Genomic DNA, 26,337 nt, shown 5'->3' on the forward strand with positions numbered 1-26,337 from the left:
TACTTGTTCATGATTCAATTTATTTAAGATTTCATCAAAAAGCAGTACTTTAAAGTTATCGCTAATGACCTAAAACACATTCATTTAATTCGGTCTGCTCCAAAAAATCTCCTGAAGAATCCTTATACTGCTTTAGAAACACTGAAGTATGAAAATACTTAGAAATACCTTCCCACAGATGTTTTGAACAGGAGGTGAAGGATCTGCATTCTGGCCACAAGAGGGCACCAATGAATGGACTTCTAACATCATGGAGGACCCCCCCAAGTGGGAACATTTGGCATTCACATTTTATTTAAAGTTAGTTCAGGCTGCTTATTTTGTAGAAAACTAAGGCTCCATCATTCGTTCTTCTCAAGATTCTTCTTCCAGCCTTCTCTGGTACTGTCTCTCTGATTGTTTTCTTCGGTATACATCATCTGGGAAAAATAAAAATTCTGATTATCTTTTTGAATTAAAAATTAATGTTTATGGGCAACTGATTATTTACAAACGGCTAAAAGTTGATCTCTATCCCATAGAAGGATAAATTTAATTTTAATAAGGGCTCAGCATTATTCATCCCTTAGCTATTCAAAGATAATGCCACCCAATCAACAAGCATCTGTTGAGTAGCTGCTTCTGTGTCACAGGACAGGGAAGTTACAATGACTAACCAAGCTGGAGATATAAGACTAACACAGGAGAAAATGATACAGTACAATACATAAAGGGCTAACTTATGACAGAAAAGAGTGGAAAGGAAAGGGAAATGAATGAGAACTGGAGGAGGTGGGAAGCAGGAGCCCTGGAAGGATGAGCAGGATTTGCATAAGCATTTGGAAGTGAGAGGGATTCTGAGTGAGGGAAATAACTGGCTGGATTACCACATGTGTCCTACCTCTCACTGTGGATGTTCCCCAATGAATCTTCCCTTCTGGGCCCTTTTCCTTTCCCTCTCTGAACCTTGTCTCTTGTTCAGCTGTTATCTTTAAGCAGATGACTCTCAGAGTCATCTGAGATAGAGTCTCAGTCTCTGCTGAGCTCCAGTCTTAAATCACCATCTGACTGTTGGACATCTCCATCTGTATCATCTGTATATCTAATAAGCATCTTAAACTCAACGTATGCAAAATGGAACTCATTCTCCCACCTCCAACTCTCAAAAAAAAAAACCAAAACAACGCACCCTCATCCAAATTTCTCTAGCTTTGATAAGGACACCATCCCCCTTTCAACTGTCCGTTCATAACCTCAGAATCATCAGTTCTTCCCCTCCCTCATTCCTATATCCAATCACTTGCCAAGTGTTGATTCTCCCTCTACAGTATCTCCTGCATTTGTTTCCTTGTCTACACTCCCATGGCTATCACCCTAGTTCAAGCCTCTATTCTCTCTGGTCTGAATTATTACAAGAGCATTCTGACGGGACCCCTGAGTACAGCATCTCCCCTCTCCAATCCATCCTCCACACAGCTGCCAAAATAACCTTCTTAAAGGACAAGTCTGACCAAGTCACTCCCCTGCTCAAGAAATGTCAAGAGCTTCCAGTTACCTTTAGAATAAAATTAAGACTTCTCAGCTTGGCATTTAAACTAGCCTTTTTTTCTAGGTATAATGTACATTATTCCCCTTCATACACTCCAGCCAAACTGGCTACCAGAATTTGGAAGTGTCCCTCCCACCTCCATGCCTTTGCCCTGGCTGGCCCCATCCCTCCTCTGCTGCACTTCTCAGAATCCTTAGCTTCCTCCAAGACTCAGCTCCAGGCCACCTCCAGGCCTTGTTAGTGATGGCTCCTCCAATTATCATGTATATTTATTTTTTTGCATGTTGTATTTCCCCCACTGGAATGTAAGTTCTTTGAGGGCAAGGTCTGCTGCATTCTGGTCTCCTATTTACAGCACCTGGCCTGGTGTCACAAACCCAAAAGGCGATTAATAAATGCTGACTGGATTGGTGACTCAGCACAGAGGGCAGTAAGGAGCATGATTTATTAGGTAAGCGGGCAATGGCCTAATTAAAACTGTAACTACACAACACAGAAGGATATCAGCATTAATCTATGTATAAGGTGGGCCACAAGGGTGGATATAGTCACGTATGTCATGTACTATTCTAGAATTGTCTGTCTGGTCTCATGCACTAGAGTATTTCTGCAGACAAGAAGCAAAACAAATCAATAAGATAAAAGCCAAGTCTGGGTTACATGATCCAGACAAGTTTAAAACCAGCTTTGAGCTGAGACTTTGAACTTCAGAATGACTAACATCCTAGATTTGATTTTTAAAACACAATTTTCTGTACCAGGGCACTGTTCACAGGACTGACGCTCTGAATTTTAAAAGGAAGGCCAAGCCCCACAAGACAGCTGTGCTGTCTCTCTTTGTTTCTCTTTGGTCTGCTGTCATGGCTTGTTAAATGACAAATTATAAGCCACCCCAGAACCTAATACCGTAAACACTTTGTGAATGCGATGGATCTGATTTTGAATGCTCGAACCAAAAGCCATGCCCCCAGCACCCATCTCTCTGTCCACTTACAGAAGGTCTCCTGGCCAACCCGGACTCGGATCATAAACCACTCCATCACTCCTCCCAAAGCAAAGAAGAAAGGAAGAAATCTGTAGACGCCAAAGCGCCGCTGTCCAGGCACCCTCTGCAGAAGTCGCTTCACTTGTCTCCTTGTGAACATCTCCAAGGCGTCGGCCAGACTTCATGGGAAATGAACAGAAACTACAGATGGAAAGCAAGATGTTGTACAGCCCCCCCACCGGCCTCGGCTCCCATCTGGTTCAGCCTTTCATTCACACGGAAGCTCACTCCTACCTCACCTTTTAGATGGTGAACACCCTCTGTAGAGCTCCCTTGTTCACCAAACAGGAGGTTCCCAGGGGCTGCAGTGCCACAAGCACCTCAAATTCCAAGACCAGCCTCAAAGACAGAGCCCATTTCTCCTGACTCCAAGTCTATCCACCGTACTTACTGCTCTTTCACAACACTAAAAGGCAATTCCTCAAACACAAGGGTCTGCTTTGTTTGGTTTTGTGTTTTAAACCAGCACTGACAGAGTAGCCCGGTGTTGTGAAGAGGAGCGTCCCTGTGTTCTGAGCCCGTTCAGGCACATCTGGGAGGATTTTGTTCAGTTCTGGGCACCACATTTACAAAGGATGTAGGGATATGCGGAACCCCAGACAAAACTAAACTGTAGCTAACTCTGTAACTATGTAACCACGGCAAGGCTACAATTGCACTTGCAATTTGACTTCTTCAGAGACGGTGGCGCTCCACGATTATAGCGACATGTCACCGAGAAGGGTACGGATAGTAAAAGGACAGATGTTATCGGAGGAGGAATGATGAAATCGGAAGCCAAAGCCACTGGGCTGAGAAATGAAATGAAAGGTTGTCCAGAGACATGAACCCAGAGATGTGGGGGCCGGGCACGTGGCAGAGCAAAGGACAGCTCGAGGCCAGTGTGCTCCACGGCATGTCAAAGGATGGGGAGGACGGCTCCCAGCGTGCTGAGGTCTAGGAAAGGAAGGACAGAGGGAGGCCGAGGGTGAGGCGCAGACACGGGGCATCACTGCGCTGCCCCGGGTCACCTGGGCTGGTTTTTTCTTTCCAGAACTGAGCATTGCATGGTTCACAACAACGTTCATTAACAAAAAGGGTATTCGTGACAAAAAGGCAGGTTTCATCACAGAAATAACCAAAATGGAAACAAAAATCGTTAAGTTGAAAAACAAAGCTGTTTGTGAGCTAGTGTGATCAAAGTGAAAGGACAAGAATCACGCTGCCGAATCCAGGGTGAAAAGGGAAGGTTCAGGATCAATTAGGAAGGATCGCTTGAAGCGCGACCCTGCGTCTGCCAGCTGTTAGTCAAACGGATCTACGAAATATAAACGTTAACGGGATGCGGAATTTAAATAACCCAACCTCGAAAGAAGAAATTGAACAAGCCAGTAAAAAGAAACAACTTTCTGAAAGGAAAAACCCCCAGAACTAGCTGAATTCACGCGCGAATTACATCAAACAGCTAAAAAGTGAATTTCAGATCGCCTAAAGGGCTGTCAGAAAGGGAAAGCCCCTCCTGTGAACACCCTGATCCGGGGGCAGCTGCCAGGAGAAGCCCAGGGCGCCCCCAAAGCAGGCCCGACTGAGGCCGCCCGGGTGCGCCCCCCACGTCCATCCCGGCCGCTCTGGGGGTGCAAGAGCACAAGGAACAGCAGGTGCCCCCCGCCAGGCAGCGTCACCCGGGTGTGTGAGGGCGGTATCGGGCCACAAAGGGGAAGAGGAGAGAACTGGCCGGGGCCGGGCCGGGAGGGGAGGAGACCCCCGCCCGCCGAGACCCCCTGCCGAGAGCGGCCGGCCGGGGGACGTCCTACACCGCAGAGCGCCCACGCCCGGGCCCGGAAGGGGCTCCGCAGCACCAGGCTCCCGAGGCCCTGACCCGCAAGGCCTCACCTGAGCAGGCCGGGCAGACAGGCCGCGACGACGGCCTTAGCTCCGCAGGAAAAGCCGAGGCCTCGAGAGGGGGCGGTGCCGGGAAACTGGGCGGGGAAAAGGCCCGGCGGCGGCTGAGGGGCGGGGATTGGGAGCGGGAGGGTTGACGCAGCGGCCGGAAGAGGAGGAGCCTGAGTGGGAGGGGCGTGCCTAGAACGTGGGGGCGGGGCTTGTGCTGGACAAGGGAGGAGCTGAGGAGGGCTGGAGAAAGAACTCAGCGCTGCATGCCAGGCATCCAGAGAAAGACAAGAGACAGTCCCTGCTCTCCAGAAGCTCGCAGTTTAGTGACGAAGACTCCATGAAAACAGCTAGCCATGCACATGCAAGATCCAGGCGATGGAAACAAGTCTCTCAGAGCGAAGTCAGTGGATGGGACTAAGCTGGGATGGGATTCCAGAAGCCTTTTGCTTCAGTTCTGGGCACAGCTCAGAACCCTTGGGCTTCCTATGGGGCAGAGCCATCTTCTGACTGCTCCACCAGCCATCAAGCATTTGTTAGATGCCACCATCCATCGGGTGCCAAGCTGGGTACTGGGGGTACAAAGACCAAAATGAAGCCGTCCTCTGCCCTCCATCAGGAAAGACCAAAGTTTTAGACCCTGGGTCACCCTGCACAAGCATATAAAAGGCACAGAGAGGATGGGGAGGTGGCGAGGCACAAGCCCTTGAGAGGGTCAAGAATGTCGTGGTGTAAGGAGTGCTCGCTCTGAGTTTGAAGGAAACCAGGGACACTAAGCAGCAGGGATGGTGAGGTGGTGTATTACAGAGTAGGGGTAAGCAAGTGCAAAGGGATGGGAGGTGGAGGTATGAAGAAGAGTAGGAAAGTCAGTCTGGCACAGGAGGAGGCAGTGCAAGGTGGCGAAGACCTGCGTTCTGTTCCCAGAATTTGACACTTACCTCGTTATATGACTTAAGCTCTCTTGCCATTGCACCTTTGATTTGAAAATAATGAGCGTACAAAATAACTAAGGGGGTCATTGTAGGGAAAGCACCTTTGTAAATCTTAAAGGCAGTGGAGGAACAGTCCTGTAGTAATTCGGAGGAGGAGGACAGTTGTAAGCCACTTTGGAGTAGTGGAAAGAGCATTAGGAGTACAAGTCAGGACACCTGGGTTCTGGTCTCCAATTGGCCATTAATTTTCTGTATCATCTTGGGTTTTTCCCTGTCTGGACCTCAGTTTCCTAACCAATTGGTTTGATCCCAGAGTGATTAAATCACCTCAGCTGATGGTGAAGTGCAGGAAAAAGTGAAAGAGTGAGCCTGAGACATTCTTTTCCAGCTTTTTCTGTCACCCTTTCCCCAAGGCTAAAGATCTGTAGAAAGGCTATTCTGTGGGTGGCAAAATTGGCAAAGTAAGTTCAGAGATGAAGTTTGAGAACTAGAAACTAAATACTAATCCTCATGTCCTTACGGCCCTCAAGAGGTCCCACAACAAACAATGATATTACCCTTCACAAAGTGAGCAACATGAATTCCTTATTTCTGGGTGTTTGTTTACTCAGTGTTCTCATTCCTCTACATGTGTGCCTTTGCATATTTTCCCCAGTGCAAAGGGTTTGGTGTGCACCCAAGGGCACGTACACCTAGCAGCCAGGAATCATGTAGCTAAATCCTATTGTATTGCCAGGCATCCGGTGCAACATCACAGATGCTTTTTGATGGAAATGTTTTGAATGAACAGTGACCAACACAGTCCAGCAGAGGCAGAGCAAAGAAAAGGCACATCAAAGTGACTTTCAGAAAACTTTAAAAGAACATAAATAAATGCAGCCAAAAGAATGCGTGTTGGGGTTTTACAAAAAAAAAACAAAACATCTAAGATTAGTTAGGGAAATCAGTAGGTTCCATGCTAGAAAGGAGATAGTTGGTGGAGAAGAGGCATTACATAGTCAAAGCTCTATATAAATGTTAGTTATTATTATTAGACATAATTAATACTAACGAACCAAAGGGATATGTCATTACATAGTAAGCCCCATATAAATGTTAGCTATTACTTTCCCAATCACTGGTTAGGGAAAAAATCCTGCAATTCGTCACATAACAGTAGATTGTCTCAAGCATGGTGAATAAGGAAACCATTAATGGGATGGACAAGTATTTTAAGTTTTTTTTTCCTTTTTTGTGCCAATCATTTCTCTGTGGCTTCTCGTTTCAGTGAATGGAGTTTCACACCCATGTGCTAAGTATCATCCTTAGACAAAGGCAGCAAGAATTGGTCACTTTTTTGGCACTTTGAAAATACTAAGAACTATAAATGTACATGTAGGAAGCGGAGGGTTGGTTAGGGTTAGGGTTAGGGTTAGGGTTCCCTTTTGTGACCTTTCAATACATGAAACAGAGGTTATAACTACAGGACCTTGAGAGGCCATCTATTTATTTAATGTCCACACACCTTCAAGTATATAACATATCCCAATAACACATTCTAATATCTAAAAATCCTTACTCCTATGTGTTTCTCAGTCATTCATTAAGACTCATGTTGTTCAACACGAGACTGATGTTTGTTAAATAGAATTAGCTCTCGAGCGCTACCATCGTTTCCATTTCTGTCTCAAAGAACAAAACCGGACCATCCCTACCGGGTGTCACCAACACCGAGAGCCGAATTCTGGACCTTGCCTTCTCCAAAAGAGGACGAAACGGGACCAACCCACAGTCCCTTCCTTCGGCCCGTAAACGAAGGCACAGCCTTGGCATCGTCAGCCCACAGTCCCTTCCTCCGGACCGTAAGCGAGGGCACAGCCTTGGCACCGCTCGCGCTCTCGGACGCTGCCTTCCACGTCCCGGAGGCGCTTCGCGGAGGCCGGTCGCAGGCACCGCCTCAGGGATGCGGCCAACCAGTCCAGCCGGCGGCCAGGTGGGAGCGGACGCCCGCGGTGTCCCCCGCGCGGTGGGCGCTCGGGCTCGGGGCTCCCTCGGAGGGGCGCCCCGCTGACTGGTGCGGGAGCACTGACTCGGGTCGGGCTGCGGGTGTCCGTCCCGGCCGCGCCCACTCCCCTTCCCGTCCCCAAGGGGGGCCGCAGCCCCGCCCCACAGTCCGCACCTGGCAGGGCCCGGCCATTGGCCGGCTGGGAGGCCGGCCGGGCAGCCATTGGCCGGCCGCGCGAGGTAAACATGCGGCGGCTGCGGCCGGAGCCCAGCTGGCGGGCCGGCCGGGGCGGGAGCCGGAGCGGGAGCCGGAGCGGGGCGGAGGGATGGCCGGCACCGGACTGCGAGCGCTGGGCTGCCGCTGGCTCCGGCTCCGGGGGGACGACGGCCCCGGCTGGCAGCGAGCCGCTGCCGCCTCCTCCTGCCAGGGCTGCGGACCCTCGGCCCCCGGCCCCGCCTGCGCAGGCTCCTCCAGCCCGGGCGCCCCCTGCCCCGGGGCCAGCGCCGCCTCCCCTTGCCCGGACCGGGGTGCCCAGCGCCGTGCCGCCCCAGCCCCTGCCGCCCAGCCTCCCGAGCCCAGCGCCTACCTGTGGTCCAGGTACCGGGAGATGAGGAAGCTGGTGCACGGTAAGCCTGGGGACAGGCAGAGGGCCAGGAGACCTCCTGCCCTCTAGTCCCGGCTCTGCCGGGCTCCTCCGGGTGGTCTTGGGCAAACCATGAGGGGGCTGGACTGGGCTGGCTTTCAAAGATGATCTAGGAGAAGAGGCTTTGGCATCTGCCTTGGGGTCTCCTTGGTCCACTCCCTGTCTACGTAGTGGTATTGGGGATGACTTAAGGAGCAATGCTTCCCCAAGACTGCTCGCTCGAAATAGGGCACAGGCCTTTCAGAATAGCTCCCTACTCTCTCCACATTTCTGAGCCCCAGGCCCCCCTCGTGGTACACCAGATCTCTAAGTGGTCATGAATCACTCAATGACCTCCCCACAGAAAGCTTCCTTAGGACCGGCCAGAGGCAGAAGACCATGGGGAGGGTTGCTCCCTTTCTTCCCCCTACTCCCACACACCTCACCTTACAAGGAAAAAAAAATCCTATTCCTGATCCCTTCTGGAGCTCTCTGGTCCCCTGCCTAGGGTCTGTGGGGAAACGCAGGACTGCACACAAATGGGTGAGCTTGATGGGATTAACTAAAGCTAGAGGATGAAAGGTAAAGGTACTCTTGTCCACAGGTGGCTGCTGTTACAGGCGAATCCATATTGTCCTGATTTGTGTCTAGCCTTGCATTTTTACAAGACTTCTCTTTCCAATCTTTTTTTTTTTTGTAAAGGAAAAGGGTCATATTTTTGCACACTTTAATCTCTGTCTGGAACTTCTTGGACTCCTTTGTAGAAAGGGGATGATGGAGAAGGTCTGAGCCCCTAGGATAAACATAGCCAGATTTAATTTTGTTTTGACTTAAGAATTGATCCTTGCCACGTACAAGGGAATTTGAAGTTTGCTCCTGGTTGTCTGATATGCTGCTCAACGTAATGTCATCCTGAGATTAACCTGGTGACTAGAACACTGACTTTAAACATGGGTGAGATTTTTTTTTTAAACCTAGGATTGTACCCCTAACCTGGTGGATTCATTTTCTAGTTACTCAACTCAAGTCAACCAACTATTCTCTCTCTCAACGTTAGCCCATATTCTCTCATCAAACTAGCAGCTATCTGGAATATGTCTAGATAGATAGATAGATAGATAGATAGATAGATAGATAGATAGATAGATAGATAGATAGATAGATATAAAATACATATATATGTATATCAGTTGGGGAAGCTGTTGGCAGGCAGAAGGAGGACTGTGTCTAGAGGTTGAATACACAGAGCAGCTGCTCCTGAAGTCTGAAAGGAAGCTGACCTTGAACTTCCTTGAAGGAAGATAAGGATTTTGAGGAGCAGAGATGGAGATGGGATAAGACTCAAGTGAAATGTGAAGATACTCTGAAAAGCACAGACTCTTACAGTTAAGAGAGGATTTCCCTTATTTTAACAGCTAATGCTTCCACACTAAATTTGGTTTGGAGCTCCTGGGGAAAGGAAAGTCAAATGCATGTGAGTTCTCACCTCAGATGCCATCTCAGCCTAGCCAAGACTGGCATCCCATGGTACCATTTCACAGCATACCTTACAGAGTACAGCCAGGGAGCTTCTTCTTTTTTAGTAAAGTCTGCTAGAGGGACACAATAAAAGAATTTGACTGGAAAGGAAGAAGCAGATGCCACCCAAGTTTATCCATCCAACATTGCTTAACATGTGTCCTAATTAAACCTCAAAACCTCAAACACTGTAACATTACTTGGGCAACTACACACACACACACACACACACACATATGTAATCACTTTTGTAACACTGTTTTTGAGGAACCAATTAAAGATGCTGATGGGACATAAAGTGGAGGTCTTGGTATGCCTGTTCTGGGCTCTCCATCTCCTTAACAGCCTATGGTGTGTCGGATGATCTGAAGCTTCCTGGGGCTTTTTCTATTTTCTTTGAAAAGAAAATAAAGGTTTTCCTGAGGAAAGGATACCTCCACCAGGCACTGAGGGCCTCAGAAGGGCCCTGTTTCCTCTTTCTTCCTCCATTCTGTACAGTCTTCCAAAGACGTATAAATGTGTTGCAATTGGAATGTTTCCTTCTCTGACCCTTTAATGACAAGACTTTAGGGTTGGGGAGAGGCGGGCAAAAAAAGGCTTTGCAAAGCTTTTGCACTTCTTAATGCCCTCAAGCATGTCGTGCTGAATCCCGCCAGCTCTTTCTCCTGAGAAGTGTAGACAGAGTAGAAATGTTTATGCCCTAAACCCTGAGAGCCACCTTGGACTCAGCTACATGAAAGGGGACAAATATTTCAATCTCTGGAATGTATGTTGGTGATTTAAACTTCTTCACCAGGCTTGGAGAAGATCTAGGCGCCCCCCCTCCCCAGCCCAGACCAAGTCAGACTTCTGAGCCAACACGCTTAGGCTACTGTCAGCCAAAGTTAACGTCTCACTATATGATAAAAGATCCAGAACTGGGTCACTGGGGCACCAGTGAATAGAAAAGCTACCTACCCCTTCGGATGGACCCTTGTTACACTTTAGTACCAGCCTAAAAGCCACATCTTCTGTCTTGTCTTTTCTTCGTGTCTTGTTCGTGTTTGACTAGCAAATTAAAGAAAAAGTATTTTAGTGCTTATTTTGTGCCAAGGACTGTGCTGAGTAAGCACTGGAAATTTGACCTTACACACGACTTGCTAGCTGAGTATAGGCAACAACAGATAACCAAACACCCACTGCCTGAGCAGCTTACAAATCAGGCTTCATACAGACCAAGCTTTTGGCTACATCCCTGTGTGTGTTCAGACCCCAGGGGGCTTCCTGTAGTGCCCATCTGGGGACTGGTAAAAGGGCCAGATTGCTATCATTTAGACGCAGGGAGAGATGGGAGGGAGGGCCTGAGTAATAGTCCAGCAAAGCCAGGCATCTCTCACACACACTTACTGACTTCATTAGCAATGTTCTTGGCCAGCCTGGATACTGGGAAATGTGATCAGCAAGGGGTCTGGCTGGGAGACTCTTAGAAGCAAATCGAATTAGAGGAGACGCTCTTGCCGGCCACTCTGTCTATACTCTGTCTATACTCCGTCTATACTCTGGAAGTCCTACCTGTTAAATGCCACTTCAGCCATGTGTGCAGTCTCCAGGGGATTAGGGAAGCCAGATGGGAGAGAAATAGGACCTAACTCCAGCTGGCAAACAGGGCCAGCTTCCCACCTTCACTTGTGATGTTTCTTAGATATTTTAAAATCCTGGCTTCTTGGAGTTTTGTGGGGAGGAGAGTGGAGAGTGGAAAGAGGTCTGTGTGGAGCCAGAGCCTGTTCAAACAATGCCAGCAAAGCCAAGCAAAGATGGGAAAGTGCTTCCGCCAGGAAGGACCAGAGAGACACTCTGGGTTTGATCCCAAATTAGGAGAAAATGAGAGCCACCTACTTTATCCTGATTAGGGGAGTGGGAGGTCAAATGGTAGGTATTTGAGAATAATCCATTACCTTGCAGCCACTCAGGACCTTTGGATTCTGAAGACCAGAAAACAAATAAGCCTGAATATCCTTTAATTAGTTTGCTAAGGCTTAACGTCAATCTTAGAAGCAGAAAGAAAACCTATCAGTCATTTAAGATGGGCAGAAGTTAAATGTTTGGGGCAGGATCAAGAAGGGGCTGAGTGGGTGTTGATGGCAGCTTTATGAATGTATGTTTCCAAAAGAGGCAGGAGAAACTGAGTGATGGAGTGAGGTAGGAATTGAATAGTCCTCAACCCCAGCCTCCTCAAAGGCTCAAACACCCTTTCCTCCTTTCTTGTAGACCTCCTTCCTCCTGAAGTTTGTAATCTCCTTAACCCAGCTGCCATCTATGCTAACAATGAGATCAGCCTGGGGGATGTGGAGGTGTACGGGTTCGACTATGACTACACCTTAGCTCAGTACTCGGATGCGTTGCACTCCATGATCTTCAACACAGCTAGAGAGATCCTAATACAGCAGTATAAGGTAAAAACCCTGAGAAGATTTCTCTATTTCTTTTTCTCTCAGTCTTTCTCTCCGTCTCTGTTTCTCATGTCTGAGCCATTGTCCAACTTCATATTTCCCCCAACCATAAAGGTCCACAGTGCTTCCCTTGTGCGCTCAGATATCAGTGCTGCAAAATGGTACCTGGATTCTGGTCCCAACGTCTGCCTCCCTGAGTGAAGAAGACAGCACCCTGCTTTCCTTTGCCTCTGCCCTCTGCCTCTTCCCCTAGGGTGACAGTGGGAGGACCTATAACCCCATCCCAACCAATCTGTATTTAGGCTGTTGAAGTTGTTGTTCAGATTCATGCTGTGTCTGCTAACCCCTCTCCCCATACAGTACCCAGGAGAGATCAGAAAATATGATTACATCCCAGATTTCGCCATTCGAGGCCTACACTATGATGTGCAAAAGGTAAGGAGGGGGTTATGCATCTTCCATGAGGTTCTGGAGTACAAGGCTTGGGCCCTTGGAGTCAGAAGAGATCAGAGGTCACATCCTGTCTATGAAACTTGTTTGTTGTGTGATTCTGGGCAAGATATGGGCAACCTCTCTGTGCGTCAGTCTTTTCATCTGTATGATGAGAATAATGCCCATAGTATCCCCCTCCCAGGATTATTTTGCAGATCAAATGAGATTATATATGTACACACACACGTATATGTATGTACACATATATATGTATATATATGTATAGCATTTTACAAAACTTAAAATTAGGTATACAGACATATATAGACACAGATGTGTGTGTGTGGACTTCAGGGTGTTATCCTCATCATCATCCCCATACCTTACTAACCTCCAGCCAATTCTGGAACTTGTCTGAAGCTTCGGTGGTGTATGTCTTGGAATGGAACGTGAGGTGTGATGAGAGCAGTCTTGTGGTACTTCTCCTATCTGGAATCTTTCCAATCCTCCTGGGTGTGTGTGTGTATGTGTATGTGTGTGTGTGTGCATGCGTGTGTGTGTGTATGTGTGTGTGTGTGTGTGTGTGTAATACGAAGTGTCTCCATAGCCAATGTCCTCTTGTCAGTGTCAGCTCCCTTAGGAGAGTCGCCCTTCTAATCTGTCCATTGTCCAGATCTTTCAGCTCCATATCTGGCCTAAACTAAGCTAGGAGAGAGTAAGTATGTTTTTATTCTTGTTGTCAGTGATGGCTACAGGTTGATCATCAGCCTCAAGGGCTTCTCTGCTGGAAATCAAGCCACAGAAATTCCAGGATAGCCTAGAGTTCAGGCTCCTGATGGACCCTAGGGAGACGTTTCTCTCCCTTTCTCAGTGCTAGCCTGCTGGTCCTCCCTCTCAGGACCACAGCCTCAAGCCCTTTCTGCGTGTCTGTGTTCATATGTTGAAGGCAGGATGGGAAGCAGTCAGACCCTCAGACATGTGCCCGCTCCATGCCCCTTTCCAAAGCTAGACAGAGCAGTGGGGGGTGGGTCTGATGATCTCCATATTTAGCCTAAAGAATGGTAGATGATAGAAGTATGTGAGGAGGTGAATATGTTGGCATTTCATGTCATCGATCAAATGTAGGGAGGTGACTCAGACTTTTATAGGAGAGGTGCCAACCCCCCACACGAACACCTCATTGGGATGGGCACCCTCCCTCCTATCTTCCTTTTCATGCACAGTTCTTACATTTTCCCATTGAGGGGCCACAAATATGTCAGTATGTTGGTGGACTTCCTTTGATTCTCTTGCATTCAGATGTGAGGATACTAATACACCATATGGATTTTCCAGTCGTTGTTTGAGATATCCACCTAACAGAACAATTCAATGGTTACCCTTCCTGGGGGAGAAGAGACCAAGGATCAGGGCACTAGAGTATGAAGCTTAAAACCTACATACCTCAGTTGTTTTCTGCTCCTCTCTCTTCTATGATCAATCAATAAATAAGCATTTATTAAATTTCTACTAGGTATCAGGTCTTGGGGGTACAAAGACAAAAATTAGAGCATCTCTCTACAAACTAGCAGGTATAGGTATAAGTGTATATAGTTAAAATTTTGAAAGTAATTTAGAGAGGAGGTGGAAAGAGTTTCTGGAAGCTGGGAGGATTAGGAGAGATTTCATGAAAAAGATACCACTTGAGGTCAGCTTTAAAGGAAATAAGAGATGCCAAGAGTCAGGAGGAGGCCAAGCGTTCTGAGCACGAGGAAGAAGCTAGTTCAAGGGCATAGAGATAGGAGGAGGAGCATTTTATGTTCAAAATGTCCAAAAGGCCAGTTTGGCTAAACTAGAATATGGGAAGAATGGGTATCTGGGGTGTTCAGGGAGGACTGGCCCCTCTGGTGTGAGGGCTTGCTCATCCATCTTTGGTGTCGGCCTAGCACCAAACTCACCTATGGCTCCAAGAAGCTGTAGCATGCACAGCAGCCGCACCCCAGTAAAAACCATCTCAGCTGATGGGCTAAGCCAGGTTGAGGGTTACTGACAAGGTTAGTTACCACACTCATCGGTGACCTAGGGGATGTCTACCCTAAGAATGTGAAGGGTTCCCCCGGCCGAATGGGCAGATAAGAACAATTTGTTTCAAAGGTCATGAAGGTGACTGAAGCAAGTGCTGTGGAGCTCTTGGAGCTTGGTCAGATCTCGAAGATGCCAAGGTCATCCATTGCATCTAAGATCATGGCCAATCATCCTGACTTTTGTCTTGCCAATGGACTTCAGTGACTCTGAAAGAGATAATGAGGCCAACAACTTTGGACAACTCTCCCTCATCTAAATTCAATTCACCACAAGTACCCAATGATGTCATTGGTCCTCTTCCAAAAAGAACAAACCACAGAATGTGGGAAGGAGAGTACTATACAGTAACTCTAGAGTCAGCCTGTGCTTTAAAGGTCCTTGTTAACGGACATCGAGGAGCGGCTGAGGGGCTGCAGCCGAGTGGCTGGTCTTCAGCACTAGGATCTCTTCCTCTACCCCAGCCCTGGAAGGAGGGCTCTCTTGCATTCCTCTGCTCTGGCCTAAGGGCTCTCTCTTGATTTATGTACCTTTTTGGCTCCCCTAGGAGATTCTTCTCCAGTTATTCTACCAGATTGTTCTTGGTGGGAGTCTGCCTTCCCTGGCTGACTTACATGAGAACACTTATCTTTCAAAAGTCAGGTTTGAGAAATAAGGCCCTTCTGGAGCTTCCCTGTCTGTTCCTCTCCATCCTCCAGAGAGTCATGTTCTTTCTTTTGTGAGTCCCCCACCTCCCAGAGCAGGAGAGAATCTTAACAGGGATCTGAATGGGCCAATGATGACATCAGATAAGTGAACTAGAAAGGGAATTGTTAACAATTTTAGTAAAGAGTGTGGCTTTTAAAAATAAACGCTCCAGTAAAACTATGGTAGATAATTAAGATCTCTGCCTTTCTCTCTTCCTTGGCCAGAGTCTTCTGATGAAAATTGACGCTTTCCATTACGTCCAATTGGGAACAGCCTACAGGTCAGTCTGAAAGGTCTTGTTCTCAGGCCTGGGATTTGGATTAGGTTTTACACGTTCTCCTCCGGGCTTTATCATGGTTGCTGGAGGAGTGATCTTCCTTGCCTTTGGGGAAATCCCTGGCCAGAAACCGAAGTCAACAGGAATATAGGACTCAGAGTGGGAAGGGACCTTGGAGATCATCTGGTCCAACCCCACAGAGAAGGAGATTCTTCTGAACTTCCTGGAAGTGTCTTTCCTCAGACACAGAGTTAGTAGAAGCAGGGTTCAAGCCTAGGCCCTGTGACTCCAAAGCCAGCACTCCTTCTAAAACATTTAAACATCTGATGCACTCTTTTCCTGCACCTACACCTGGGCATAGGGCCTTTTACATGCCTAAAATAGTGCTGTGATGTCTGGCTAATGTTCTGTCTTCAAGGCACACATGCACACATGCACACACATACGCGTACACATGCAGACACACACATGCACACACATGAGCACACATAGACACACACATACACGTGCGCGCACATACATGCACATACACGCAGACACGCGTGCACACACATGTACACGTGTGCATGCACATACATGCACACGCATACACACATACGTGTACACACGCACACATATACATGCACACACATACACACACACAGCCTCAGCCCAGCCCAGTCTGTTCCCAGGTTTCCCCGCTGGCGTTCTCTGCCAGCAGGTCCAGGGCAGCCTCCGGCTCCCGGTACCTGAGGCCGTGATGAACGCTGTTCATGTTGCGCAATAATGTCAGATTTTTCCCCAACATATCAAATGATTTTGGTGATTTTTTCTCTCTTTTTCGCTCTAAGAAAGTGTTCTCTGGGGGAAGAGAGGGAAGGATACAGGGAGAGATTTCCGTTTTATAAAAACAAAAAATAGAATAAACATTTATTTTAAAAATAGAACGTTTCTTTTCTTCCTCAGGGGGCTCCAGCCTGTTCCTGATGAAGAGGTGATTGACTTGTATGGGGGAACGCAGCACATCCCGCTCTACCAGATGAGTGACTTCTATGGCAAGGTACTGAGGCAAAGTGGCCCATGTGACCCGGGATCCCAAAGACTGCTCATGCTTGTTACGTCTCTGTGCTGGACCCGAACACCAGGATCTGGGGATGAAGGGGTTTTTCTTTCTCATGTGCATGCCTGAAGCCATGTAGAAAGCTGAAATGTCACTTCCTACCTCCACCCTTTCTGAAAAAGGGTCCTCCTTTGGTGGGAAATGCTAGGGTGAACCAGGGTATGACTTTGTTTCTAATATAATCCCCAGAACTCTGGGGGGGGGGGGGGCAAGTTGCTCTCTGACCCCTGGCTGCTGCTGATTTCGCCTAAGGGCCAAGTACAGTAACTGAGAAGGAAGTCCTCGTTGGGGGAAAAAACACTCTGTCCTTTCCCACATCTGGAGTATCATCCTTACCTTTGACCTTAAGGAACTAAAATATTATCATCTTCCCCCCCAAGAATGTGATAGATAACACATGGCAGCAGTTCAATCGTAGCGGGAACTTTGAGAACTTGATCAGACTGACCGGTTTGTCTATGTGGGTGGAGTCTGGGGCCACTTACTACAGCCACAGGCTCAGTTCTTTTGGTCTTCTATTGGGGAAGAAGGCATTGTGGGCAAATACCCATGTGTGGGTGAGGGGGAATACTTTTGGAGGCTTAGCTTTTCCCAATCTTGACTCAGCTTCCCAGGAAATATGCACCCCCAGATTTGTTCTGGGGACCTTAGCGCATTTGTTGAACCAAACTGGAAAGCTTGTAAGCTAAAATGTACTGGTGCATCTCAGAGCTGCTCTTAGCCCCTAACCCATGCGGACTGGGACGTCAGTCACGGTTCTATACCTGTCTGCCTACCTCCCATCCTGCATCCCTACAGCTCGGTCAGGGCTAGAAACAGAAATATTAATAGCTACCTTATGACTTCCTCATCTCCCCAGTCAAGACAGGAGCCCTGGATAGTCTCCCCAACTAAGATTCCTTGCTCTTTCTGTGGGGTGAGAGAAGGAAGTTGTTTACTGCTAAAACCTTAGTCCTTCTCTCTAGGAGGTGGCTTTATACCGGCAGGCACTAATACTAAGTCAGAATGGAATGAAATGCCACATAGTTGGCAGCATTAGTCTTTCCTGTTGCTTCATGGCAAGCAACTCCCCCCGTTATTATCCAAGGCTCCATCTCATAGCCAGAGCTCTTTCAGCCTGTTCTGAAAAATGCTCCTGGAGTCACAGGCCCTCACCCCGCCCTTGAGAGCATGACCTGCTAGTTTTCTCAGCCAGTTCTTGGTTCACTCTGCCCCCATTGGACAAATCTAGTGTTTGCCCTCTTGAGAAAAGTACCTTAAAAGGAAGGGCCCCATCTTCTGCTTTGTGTTCCATGTTGTACAAGCAGCTAATAGACTGTGGAAACGTTTGCCCAGGCCTGTTAAGAGTTTTTGGGCCCTGCGACTCTCCTGGGAGAGATAAGGGACATTCCAGCCTTTGGACCAACAGAGCCTGTGTTTTGACCACAAACATTTTTGTACCTTATTTCCTTCTGACAGAAGTGTTCCCTAGTCCTGGCCCTTTTTTCACTGTCAGGCTTTTCCCTACCCTTGTCTCGGGGTGATGGTTCTCAAGATCTAGCAGCAAGTATTTAGGGAGCGCTTGCTACGTGGTGTGCTCTGAGCTTACAAGGACAAAGAATGAGAAACCTTCTCTACTAACAAGAGCTTACAGTCTGATGGGAGAGACAAGCGTGTATCTAACTGCAGACAGTATAGTAAGTAATCTAAATGTAGGCACTGCACTTAAGTAGAGGCAGTTTGGGAGCGAGTGTCTGGCAGTTGCTGGGATCAGGGAAGTCTTCATACAGAAGATGGAGCCTGAGCTGCCTTTTAAAGGCAGAGAGGGTCTCTCAGGAGGCAGAGATAAGGAAGGTGAGCATTGCAGGCATGAGGGATGATCAGAGATGAGAGAGAGAATACTATAGGTGTGGAACAGAGGAGTCTATTTTGGCTCGGTCCCAGAGTACAGGAGGGAGAATAATGTCCGATGAGGCAGGAGAGAGAGGATGGGATCAAGCTGGGAAGGGCTTTAACATTAGACAGGAGGTTCAGGAGTACACATGTGTATGTGTGTGCCCTAGCCCTTCTCACCATACACCCCACCCCCATATAACGAAGTGAGACTTCTCATGTACTCCAGATGAGCCTCTAAGTTGTTCCCTTGTCTCAGAGGGAGTGTGACCTGTTGTTCAACCTGAGATTTGTCCAGTCCCTTGGACAATGTGTGTGACACCTGCACTGAACTTGCAGCTAGGTGGCTGGCCCTCTAAACACTCACATGTGTACACATATCCTTAATCCAGAGAGGTGGGAGAGATCTACAGCATAGATAACTTGGCTCCTGTCCTTGGGGGATGCCCAACGGGGAAGAAGTAACTGAAAACCATTGTGATGAGTTGGTGCAGTGAGGTGGTGAAAATGGATGCACATGGACAAGAGGACAAAATGGAGTGTTTAATTAATACTGTTTTGATCTGCACTTCCCTCCCCATTTGGAGAGGAGGCTAGGAAAATTCAAATATGCAAATTGGGAAAAGGTCAGATGGTTCTCAGAAATCCAGAGGAACTAGGAAAGTTTCCTCTTCTAGATTTGGGAGGAGAGGCAGAGGTGGCTGGGTTGAGGCCTCTGACTTTAGTTCAACTTGAACCTTTCCTTCCTGTCAGGTGCCATTTTTCCTTGCCTCTAGGCAGGCTGCTGAGTCCTCTTCTGTCTCTCAGATCTAGCCTCCTTCCCTTCCTCAGGGCCCCTCTCTCAAGCAATTCATGGATATCTTCTCACTTCCGGAGATGGCCCTTCTCTCCTCCGTGGTTGACCATTTCCTTGCCCATAGCCTGGAGTTTGACCAGACTCACCTCTACAAGGATGTCTCGGTGAGGAGTGAGTCCTTGAGTGGGGCCTTCAGGAAGGCCTGGACACCCACCCACCCACCCCTCCCTGCCAAAAAGATCTGCCAGTAGCACTTCTGGAGTAATTTCTGTTGGGGATGGGCTATCATTTTAAATTGGAGGCAGAAGCTGGGGCAGGGGGAGGGGAGTGGTCCAAACTGGCTGTCAGGGCCATCCCTGAAGCTGGCAGTACTAAGAAAACTGGCCCAAGAATCCAAACATATCCTGTTTGATCAACCAAAAAGACTTCACCTACTCTGCCCCAGCCCTGTACTCCATGCTTTAGGGGTATAAAGGGCTGAAAACTTCAATCCTGCTCTTGGGGAACTCACGGGCTACTTAACAAAATTCCATGAATGTCCCACATCTTTTCCCCAGTCAACGTCTAGGTCCTTTTGTGGTCTGGGTCTAAGGGTCCCAAGAGATACTCAGGTTCCTTAGCACCTTCTAAGGCAGGCTGGGGAGAAAACATAGGAGACAATCTTGCCCCTTGGTGCAAAGACAAGAAATTCCCCAAGCCCTGGCACTTAGAAGCTGATGTTCATGCCCTCTAGGACGCCATCAGAGATGTCCACATCAAGGGCCTGATGTACCAGTGGATTGAGAAGGACATGGGTAAGCAGACCCCACTTCAATATTGGGTAGGCCCTCAGGCCTCTCCATTAGGTCCCAGGTCTCCTCGAGCCATTCCCTTATGCGGACTTGAAATGGTTGAACTTGCCATGAGTTCCAGTGGGCTACACTTGGCAAGTTCTTCCCTTGTCCAGAGGTCTGAGTCCGTTCCAAGTGGGCAGGGTGCTCTTCCTCCCATTGGTCTGCAGCATGGTAAAGCAGTCAAGGAAGAAAAACTTTCTCTGGGCTCTCCAAGACTATTCCCAAGTCTTTCTGAAACAGCAAAGGGTGCTTTTAGAACCAACAGGACCCTGCTCAGTGGGAACCTGGAGTCTAACCTGAGACATGGGATGGGTCCAAATGCGGTAGCTCACTTGCAGTTGCACATTAGGGAAAGAATCGCTCAGAATCAGGACAAAGAGAAGGCTATGCCAATCTAAGGAAGGTTCTTGGAGAATGAAGCCCTGCCCTGTGGCCAGAAAGGCAAGGAGTCCTGGCTGAGCAGGGCATTGACTGACCCTCCATTCTTTTCCAGAGAAGTATATACTCCGTGGAGATGAGACCCAAGCTGTCCTGACCCGCCTCGTCAACCATGGCAAGAAGCTTTTCCTCATCACCAATAGTCCCTTCAGCTTTGTGTGAGTCTCCTCCCCCTCTTGGTGTCAGGCTTAAGGGAAGCCTGGTAAATGAATGAAAACTGTCAAGTAATGAGGGCTTGTTTGAAAAAAAAAATAACGTTCTCCCATATATGAAGAAAGCTGGATTCAGAATCCAGAGGCCTGAATGATTTTTTTCTCTGTCCAGAGGAGAATCAGACCTCTCCCTATAGAATTGGGAAAGAACTTGGCATCTGGCTTTCAGAGCTACGTTCCCTGACCATGGTGGGGTACCAGCAGCATCTCTACTGAGGAGTGGACAAACGGTGCCTCCTGAAGGGATTACACTATTAGACTGATAGTGAAGCATTTCAAGTATCCTCTTCTCTGTAGGACGTCTAAGTTCCATCACCACCCTACCTCCAGCCCTGTGGTTGGGGAGGGAAAGGGACCAGCTCTGATATAAGGAGTCAGAAAACAGACAAGGACAGACCTTTCCAGGGAAAGCCCACATGAACTCTCTAAAACCAACACTCCTAAAGTGAACGCTCAGACCCAGCCTTGTTCAGGGATCCTAGCACCAGGTTCTTCTCACTTGACAGTTGAGCTCCATTATCTCAATGGGATTAATGGGGTGCCAGGGGAAGGTGGGAAGGGGGGATTGTCTCCCCTCAGTCACTATGTCTCCTAATTTCACTTCTCTCTTTTCTTTTCTTGCCTTTTCCTTCTCTGACTACCGCCCACGGTCACCCTCAGGAACAAGGGCATGAAGCACATGGTTGGCAAGGATTGGCGCGATCTTTTTGATGTAGTCATTGTCCGAGCTGACAAGCCCAACTTTTTCACAGATAGGCGAAAGTAAGCTGGGCATTGTCTGGGGGGGCCCCAATTTTCCACTCCTTCAAACATCTCCTGCTGGAGAACTGAGTCTCTTAAAGTAACAGGCTCTAAATTGGAGGGTAGGAGGTGGGAAATGAAAAGGAAGTGAGCATGAAGGATGAGTCTCATATGGGTGGCCCTGCCATCTTTGTGATGTAAGGTCACTGAACGCATGAGGGAGGGTTCAGGTCCCAGCTCTGCCCTCTTTCCCTCCCCCTCAGAAAGAGGAAATGCTATCTTGCCTAGAAAGTATCTGGTGGATTCCCCCCCCCCACACACACCTTATCCTTTGTATGTGAGTCTAGAGATAGACAGATGGATATATAGATAGATATATAGATAGATAGATAGATAGACAGACAGACAGACAGACAGACAGACAGACAGACAGACAGACAGACAGACAGATAGATAGATAGATAGATAGATAGATAGATAGATAGATAGATAGATAGACAGATAGACAGACAGGAAGGCAGGCAGGCAGGCAGACAGACAGACAAGCAGACAGACAGACAGACAGACAGACAGACAGACAGACAGACAGACAGACAGATAGATAGATAGATAGATAGATAGATAGATAGATAGATAGATAATGTGGACCCCTCTAGGAAGAGAATTAATGAATATTGGTTTATGAATACAGCTTAATGAATAAAAGTTTCTTATCCAGCCTGAGTGCTGGGTGACAGTTGTGGATCCTTCCTTCCTAAGAATTCTGTGTTTTTGAGTCTCACCCTTAGGGGGTGGAGACCAGCCTATTGCTTAGTCTCCTGGGATGAATAGGAAGAAGCACAAATCCTCCTCCAAGCAGCCAAGTCCCCAGCCAGAAACCTGACCCTGCTGGCCCCTGGGAACTGTGACCATTTCCCTTCATGCACTTCTGTGAGCCACCTTTCACCCTATGGACACTCTAGCTCCAAACCTGGTTCTAGTACTGACCCTGAAGCATCTGGGGAGGCATGACTTCCATCCCATCTTTCCTTCAACCTCGATGGAGATGCTTTCCTCTTCTTTTTTGGCTCTGGGAGGAAAAAGGAAATGAGGGCTGGGGTGACTCTAAGACCTAGCTGACAGAGCAGACTGTTTTCCTTGCATGGCACAGCTGGGTAGCCCTGCTGTCTGTGGGCTACTTGACCTTTGGGCCAAAGGGTCTGGTGGGCCCTTCGGCTTCATCCTGTTTACATTGGGAAGGAAAGTGCTTCCCAGGCTCTTTGGTGTTTGTCTTTGGAATTGCCTGTCTATAGGGTCACGATGGCCAAACTCTGTGGGCTTGCTTTGTAGAACAGTAGGGAGCTTTCCCAAGGTAATGGCACTGTTCTCATTATCCTTTGTGAATTTCAGAATCACTCATCAGCGTTCCATATCTGGTGGGTTTCCTGGTCCTTCCTGGTGATTCAATCAGTTTTTCTTTTTCCTTCTTCCCATCTATCCCCTCCCTCCACCCCAGGCCTTTCAGAAAACTGGATGAAAGTGGCGTACTCCAGTGGGACAAAATCAACCACTTGGAAAAGGGAACGATCTATCGGCAGGTAAGATGGGTGGGCCAGATGGTCTCTCAGTTCCCTTTCGGTTCTTTCTTTTTTTCTTTTCTTTTCTTTTCTTTTCTTTTCTTTTCTTTTCTTTTCTTTTCTTTTCTGTTCTGTTCCCTTTCAGTTCCAAATGAGCAACCATTTGGCAAAGAAGGGGCAAAGAAGAAGTCCTTTTCTTTGCACTGTGGCTGGTAGTCAAGCACTTGTGAAAGGTTAACATGGAGGCCGGGCAGCTGGGGTTGGAAGAGGTCTCAGTGGACCCACAGCAGACAGAGGTCCCTTTTTCATTCCTGTTAGAGAAGTCATAAATAGAGGCATATAAATCCTTCCTGAATGTGGGGACTTTCTGGAAAGGCTGAGGGTGACCCCTGAGATTGAATCCTTAAAGAGCATGACAGAAGTCTTGGCAACTCCTTCCCCACATGGAAGACCAGTCAATCAACCAAAGAATAAGCATTTATTAAGCACCTCCTATATACCATGTGCATATACCATGTACTTTACTAGGCACTGGGGACACAGGACAGAAGTGAAACACTCAAGGGACTTATGGTCTAATAGTGGAGATATTTGTAGGTTTTGTTGACCTGAAAACTTGTTGAAGAAAAGGCAACATGGCTAAATGCATACATTTTATGATTTAATTAATTAATTGATCAATTCCCCATAAAGAAAACAGTTACATAATGCATTATGGAGCCAGAAATGTTCTGGCTACCCAGTGCAGAAATCTTCTGGCTTATATACATTTTGCCATGAGAAAGGAACTCTCCTAATTGAGCAAATCGTAAATTCAGTAAGACAAGACAATTAACAAAGCAATGTTGGTCAGGCCTTGGGATTCCAGGCTGGATAAACATATGTCTCGGTGATAAGGAAATCCCACCACTAGTGAGTGGCAGGCTTCCTGCCCTAAACAGATAACTGACATAGGAAAGGGTAAACAAAGATCAATAGAAATTAGACCTAAGATGTCTATTTTTCTTTACCATTAATATGCCATAACATAGTATATGTCTATAGATCAAAGGAAAGTCCCATTATTCATAACATAGTATGTGTCTATAGATAATAAGATTCATCAAAGGAAAGTCTCATTATTCATCAAAGGAAAGTCTCATTATTCAAGATATAGTGTCTTAGGTTAAAGGTTTCCTTAAGGAGTGTAGAGTCGGCCTTGGCTGGCTTTTGCTGACATAGGAAAGGCATTCTCTGAGTTTACTTCAGAGAGAACAAAGAGATTATTCCAAAATTTTATATTAAACATTATCAGTTTATACCAAACGAAGTGAAGTAACCACAATGGATAAAGTGCCAGCAGCTGGTGGGACCAGGAAAGTTCTCCTATAGAAGGTGTCATTTGTCACGAGGCTTAAAAAGAACCAGGGATTCCAAGAGGCAGAGAGGAGAACAAGTGCATTCCAGGCACGGAAGATGACTAACGCAAATGAACTGGACGGGAAGTGAAGTGTTGTATGTCAAGAACAGGAAGGAGCCCAATTTGCACCATAGAGGGCATAGCCCAGTTTAGGCCCTTAGGCAGAGTGAAGGACCTGAGACTGAGTCAAGAATACAAAGTTGAGGGTAGAGGAAGCTTGAGACTATGTGGTAGCACAATCAACAAAAGGTTGCCTTCCAGACAGCCTGTAGGAGGACTCATTTGTAGTTCTACTCTGCTAAGGTGGTCCCCAGATAAAATGAGGATACTGTCCCAGCCTGACCCGCAGAACCCCTCCCCCCAACTCAACTCAAAGGGTAAGCCTTCTATCAGCCACACGGACCCAGCCTCTAACCAGGAGGTCCAGGATCTGACTTCAGTGTTAACAGGCTGTCTATACCCAGAACGTAACCCTGGAAAATAAATAGGATAGTTAACTCCCCTTCCTTAGAGTCAGTTTGCTTCCAGGGAAGGAAGGAGAGTTGGCAAACAGAAGTATTAGTAATGAACCCCAGGGTGGATTGAGGTTTCATAATGGGTTTACCTAGACCTGAGTGGTTCTAAACAAAGGGGATTAACAAGGTTAGCCTAGGTCAGGAATTCAGAAATCCCAGTCCTCAAGCCAAGCTTCCAACAATCTGAAGGGCCTCCAGTCTCTAGTCTTCCAATCTGAGGGAGGTAGGGTATTAAAAGGAAGGGGCTACTGAGTTAGTGCCTGAGCCTGACATGTTACCCCTGGAGATCAGAACATCGTAGACCTCCCCTCACGGGAAATGAGGCACCTGGATCCTCTAGGCTTCCCCTGCCCTGAGATGAAGGAAGAATCTCTGGTAGGCTACAAAAGACCTTCCCATGGCAGGGGTGAGAAGGCTCTAGATGGGGCCTCTGGTTCTGCCTGAGACTCTGGCCCTTAAGTATGCCCTGGGAAGATGTCAGTCTTCGGAAAAGCTGTTGGAAAAGGCAATGAAAGTGTCCATGTGTGTGGTGTTAGAAAGTTTATAAAACTCTTTAGATACAATTCATCTGAGCCACAGAGGACAGGCCTCAGCAGCAATTTCACAGGTCCTAGGGAAACGTTCTGGGTTCAAGACAGACCTGTAGTCTGAGCTGTGCTGACAGTTCTTTCAATCGAACAGAACCCTTTCTTTACTGTAAAAGTCCTGGGCCTTAGACTTTGTCCCTGCTCCAGTTCCTTGGACTATTTTCTCCGAAATTGTATTCCAAGGAATCCTGGTCTTTTGTACAATGTGTGTTGGGATTCAGTTAGAACATTTTAGTGCTAGTAATATTTTCCTTACTGTGATTTTAACTTAAGTGGAAGGTGAACTACATGGTGTAGTGGAGAGAAGGCTGGCCCTGGAGGCGGGAAGACCTGGGTTCAAGTCTTGCCTCTGATAGATACTAACTGTGGAGTCATGGGCAAGAAAATTAATTAGTTTCTCAGTGCCTTAGGCTATAAATTACAGACAATTTGACAGTGGACATCAACAGAAGGAGAAATTTCCATGCCTACAAGTTCTCTATATCGATGAAAGACTAGGTGCAGATAAAAAAAAATGAATATGAAATTACATCCACATGTACCTACTATTTGCAGCACTTTACCATGAAAATGTCTGCTATTGTCTCTAAGGCTTCCACTATTTCTTCAACTTCCCTTTATGCCAGGAGAGTCTAATGGCAAGGAATGCTCCAGATCAATTTGTATTGCAAGACCAAATATGACCCCTCTTCCAAACTTCCTATTTCTACATGGAGCCCAGCTGACCCTCCAGATACCCAGACTCACATCCTCACTATCATCCCTGTCTCCTCACTCTCACTCAACCTGCACATCCAATCTGTTGACACTCACTAGTTGTGTGACCTTGGGCAAGTCACTTAACCCCAATTGCCTCATCCTGGGTCATCTCCAGTCATCCTGAGGAATATCAGGTCTCTGGATTC

The 26,337-nt window shown here is 47.5% G+C and overlaps 2 protein-coding genes across 4 annotated transcripts in view; one reads left to right on the forward strand and one right to left on the reverse strand.

Moving 5' to 3' along the window:
* Positions 1–7,623, reverse strand: UQCC5 (ubiquinol-cytochrome c reductase complex assembly factor 5). Of its 3 annotated transcripts, none has more exons than XM_072650023.1 (3): positions 4,446–4,573; positions 2,523–2,692; positions 1–419 (listed from the first exon to the last, which is right to left on the reverse strand). In XM_072650023.1, exons 2-3 carry the CDS (start codon positions 2,671–2,673, stop codon positions 355–357), a joined length of 216 nt encoding a protein of 71 aa, XP_072506124.1. In that variant the 5' UTR covers positions 2,674–2,692; positions 4,446–4,573; the 3' UTR covers positions 1–354. The 3 variants fall into 3 exon arrangements, 2 of the variants coding, with proteins under 2 accessions (XP_072506124.1, XP_072506113.1); XM_072650012.1 differs by having other exon boundaries at positions 2,523–2,714; positions 4,446–4,552; XR_011976132.1 differs by lacking the exons at positions 2,523–2,692; positions 4,446–4,573 and adding an exon at positions 7,069–7,623.
* Positions 7,580–26,337, forward strand: part of NT5DC2 (5'-nucleotidase domain containing 2) — a 26,604-nt gene continuing 7,846 nt past the window's right edge. The window contains exons 1-10 of the mRNA XM_072650007.1: positions 7,580–7,984; positions 11,746–11,930; positions 12,288–12,362; positions 15,332–15,387; positions 16,330–16,423; positions 19,187–19,315; positions 19,885–19,945; positions 20,478–20,580; positions 21,295–21,396; positions 22,871–22,952. Coding sequence (XP_072506108.1) covers positions 7,684–7,984; positions 11,746–11,930; positions 12,288–12,362; positions 15,332–15,387; positions 16,330–16,423; positions 19,187–19,315; positions 19,885–19,945; positions 20,478–20,580; positions 21,295–21,396; positions 22,871–22,952 — 1,188 coding nt within the window. The 5' untranslated portion in view covers positions 7,580–7,683. The remainder of the gene's footprint in view (positions 7,985–11,745; positions 11,931–12,287; positions 12,363–15,331; positions 15,388–16,329; positions 16,424–19,186; positions 19,316–19,884; positions 19,946–20,477; positions 20,581–21,294; positions 21,397–22,870; positions 22,953–26,337) is intronic.

This window comes from Notamacropus eugenii, chromosome 1, assembly GCF_028372415.1.
Source record: "Notamacropus eugenii isolate mMacEug1 chromosome 1, mMacEug1.pri_v2, whole genome shotgun sequence".
Classification (NCBI taxonomy): Eukaryota; Metazoa; Chordata; class Mammalia; order Diprotodontia; family Macropodidae; genus Notamacropus; species Notamacropus eugenii.

Coding starts and splice junctions, on each gene's coding strand:
- UQCC5 (XM_072650023.1), bottom strand. CDS start 2,673: ATGTTCACAAGGAGACAAGTGAAGCGACTTCTGCAGAGGGTGCCTGGA. Junction 420..2,522: donor GGTTGGCCAGGAGACCTTCT/GTAAGTGGACAG, acceptor TATTTTTCCCAG/ATGATGTATACCGAAGAAAA.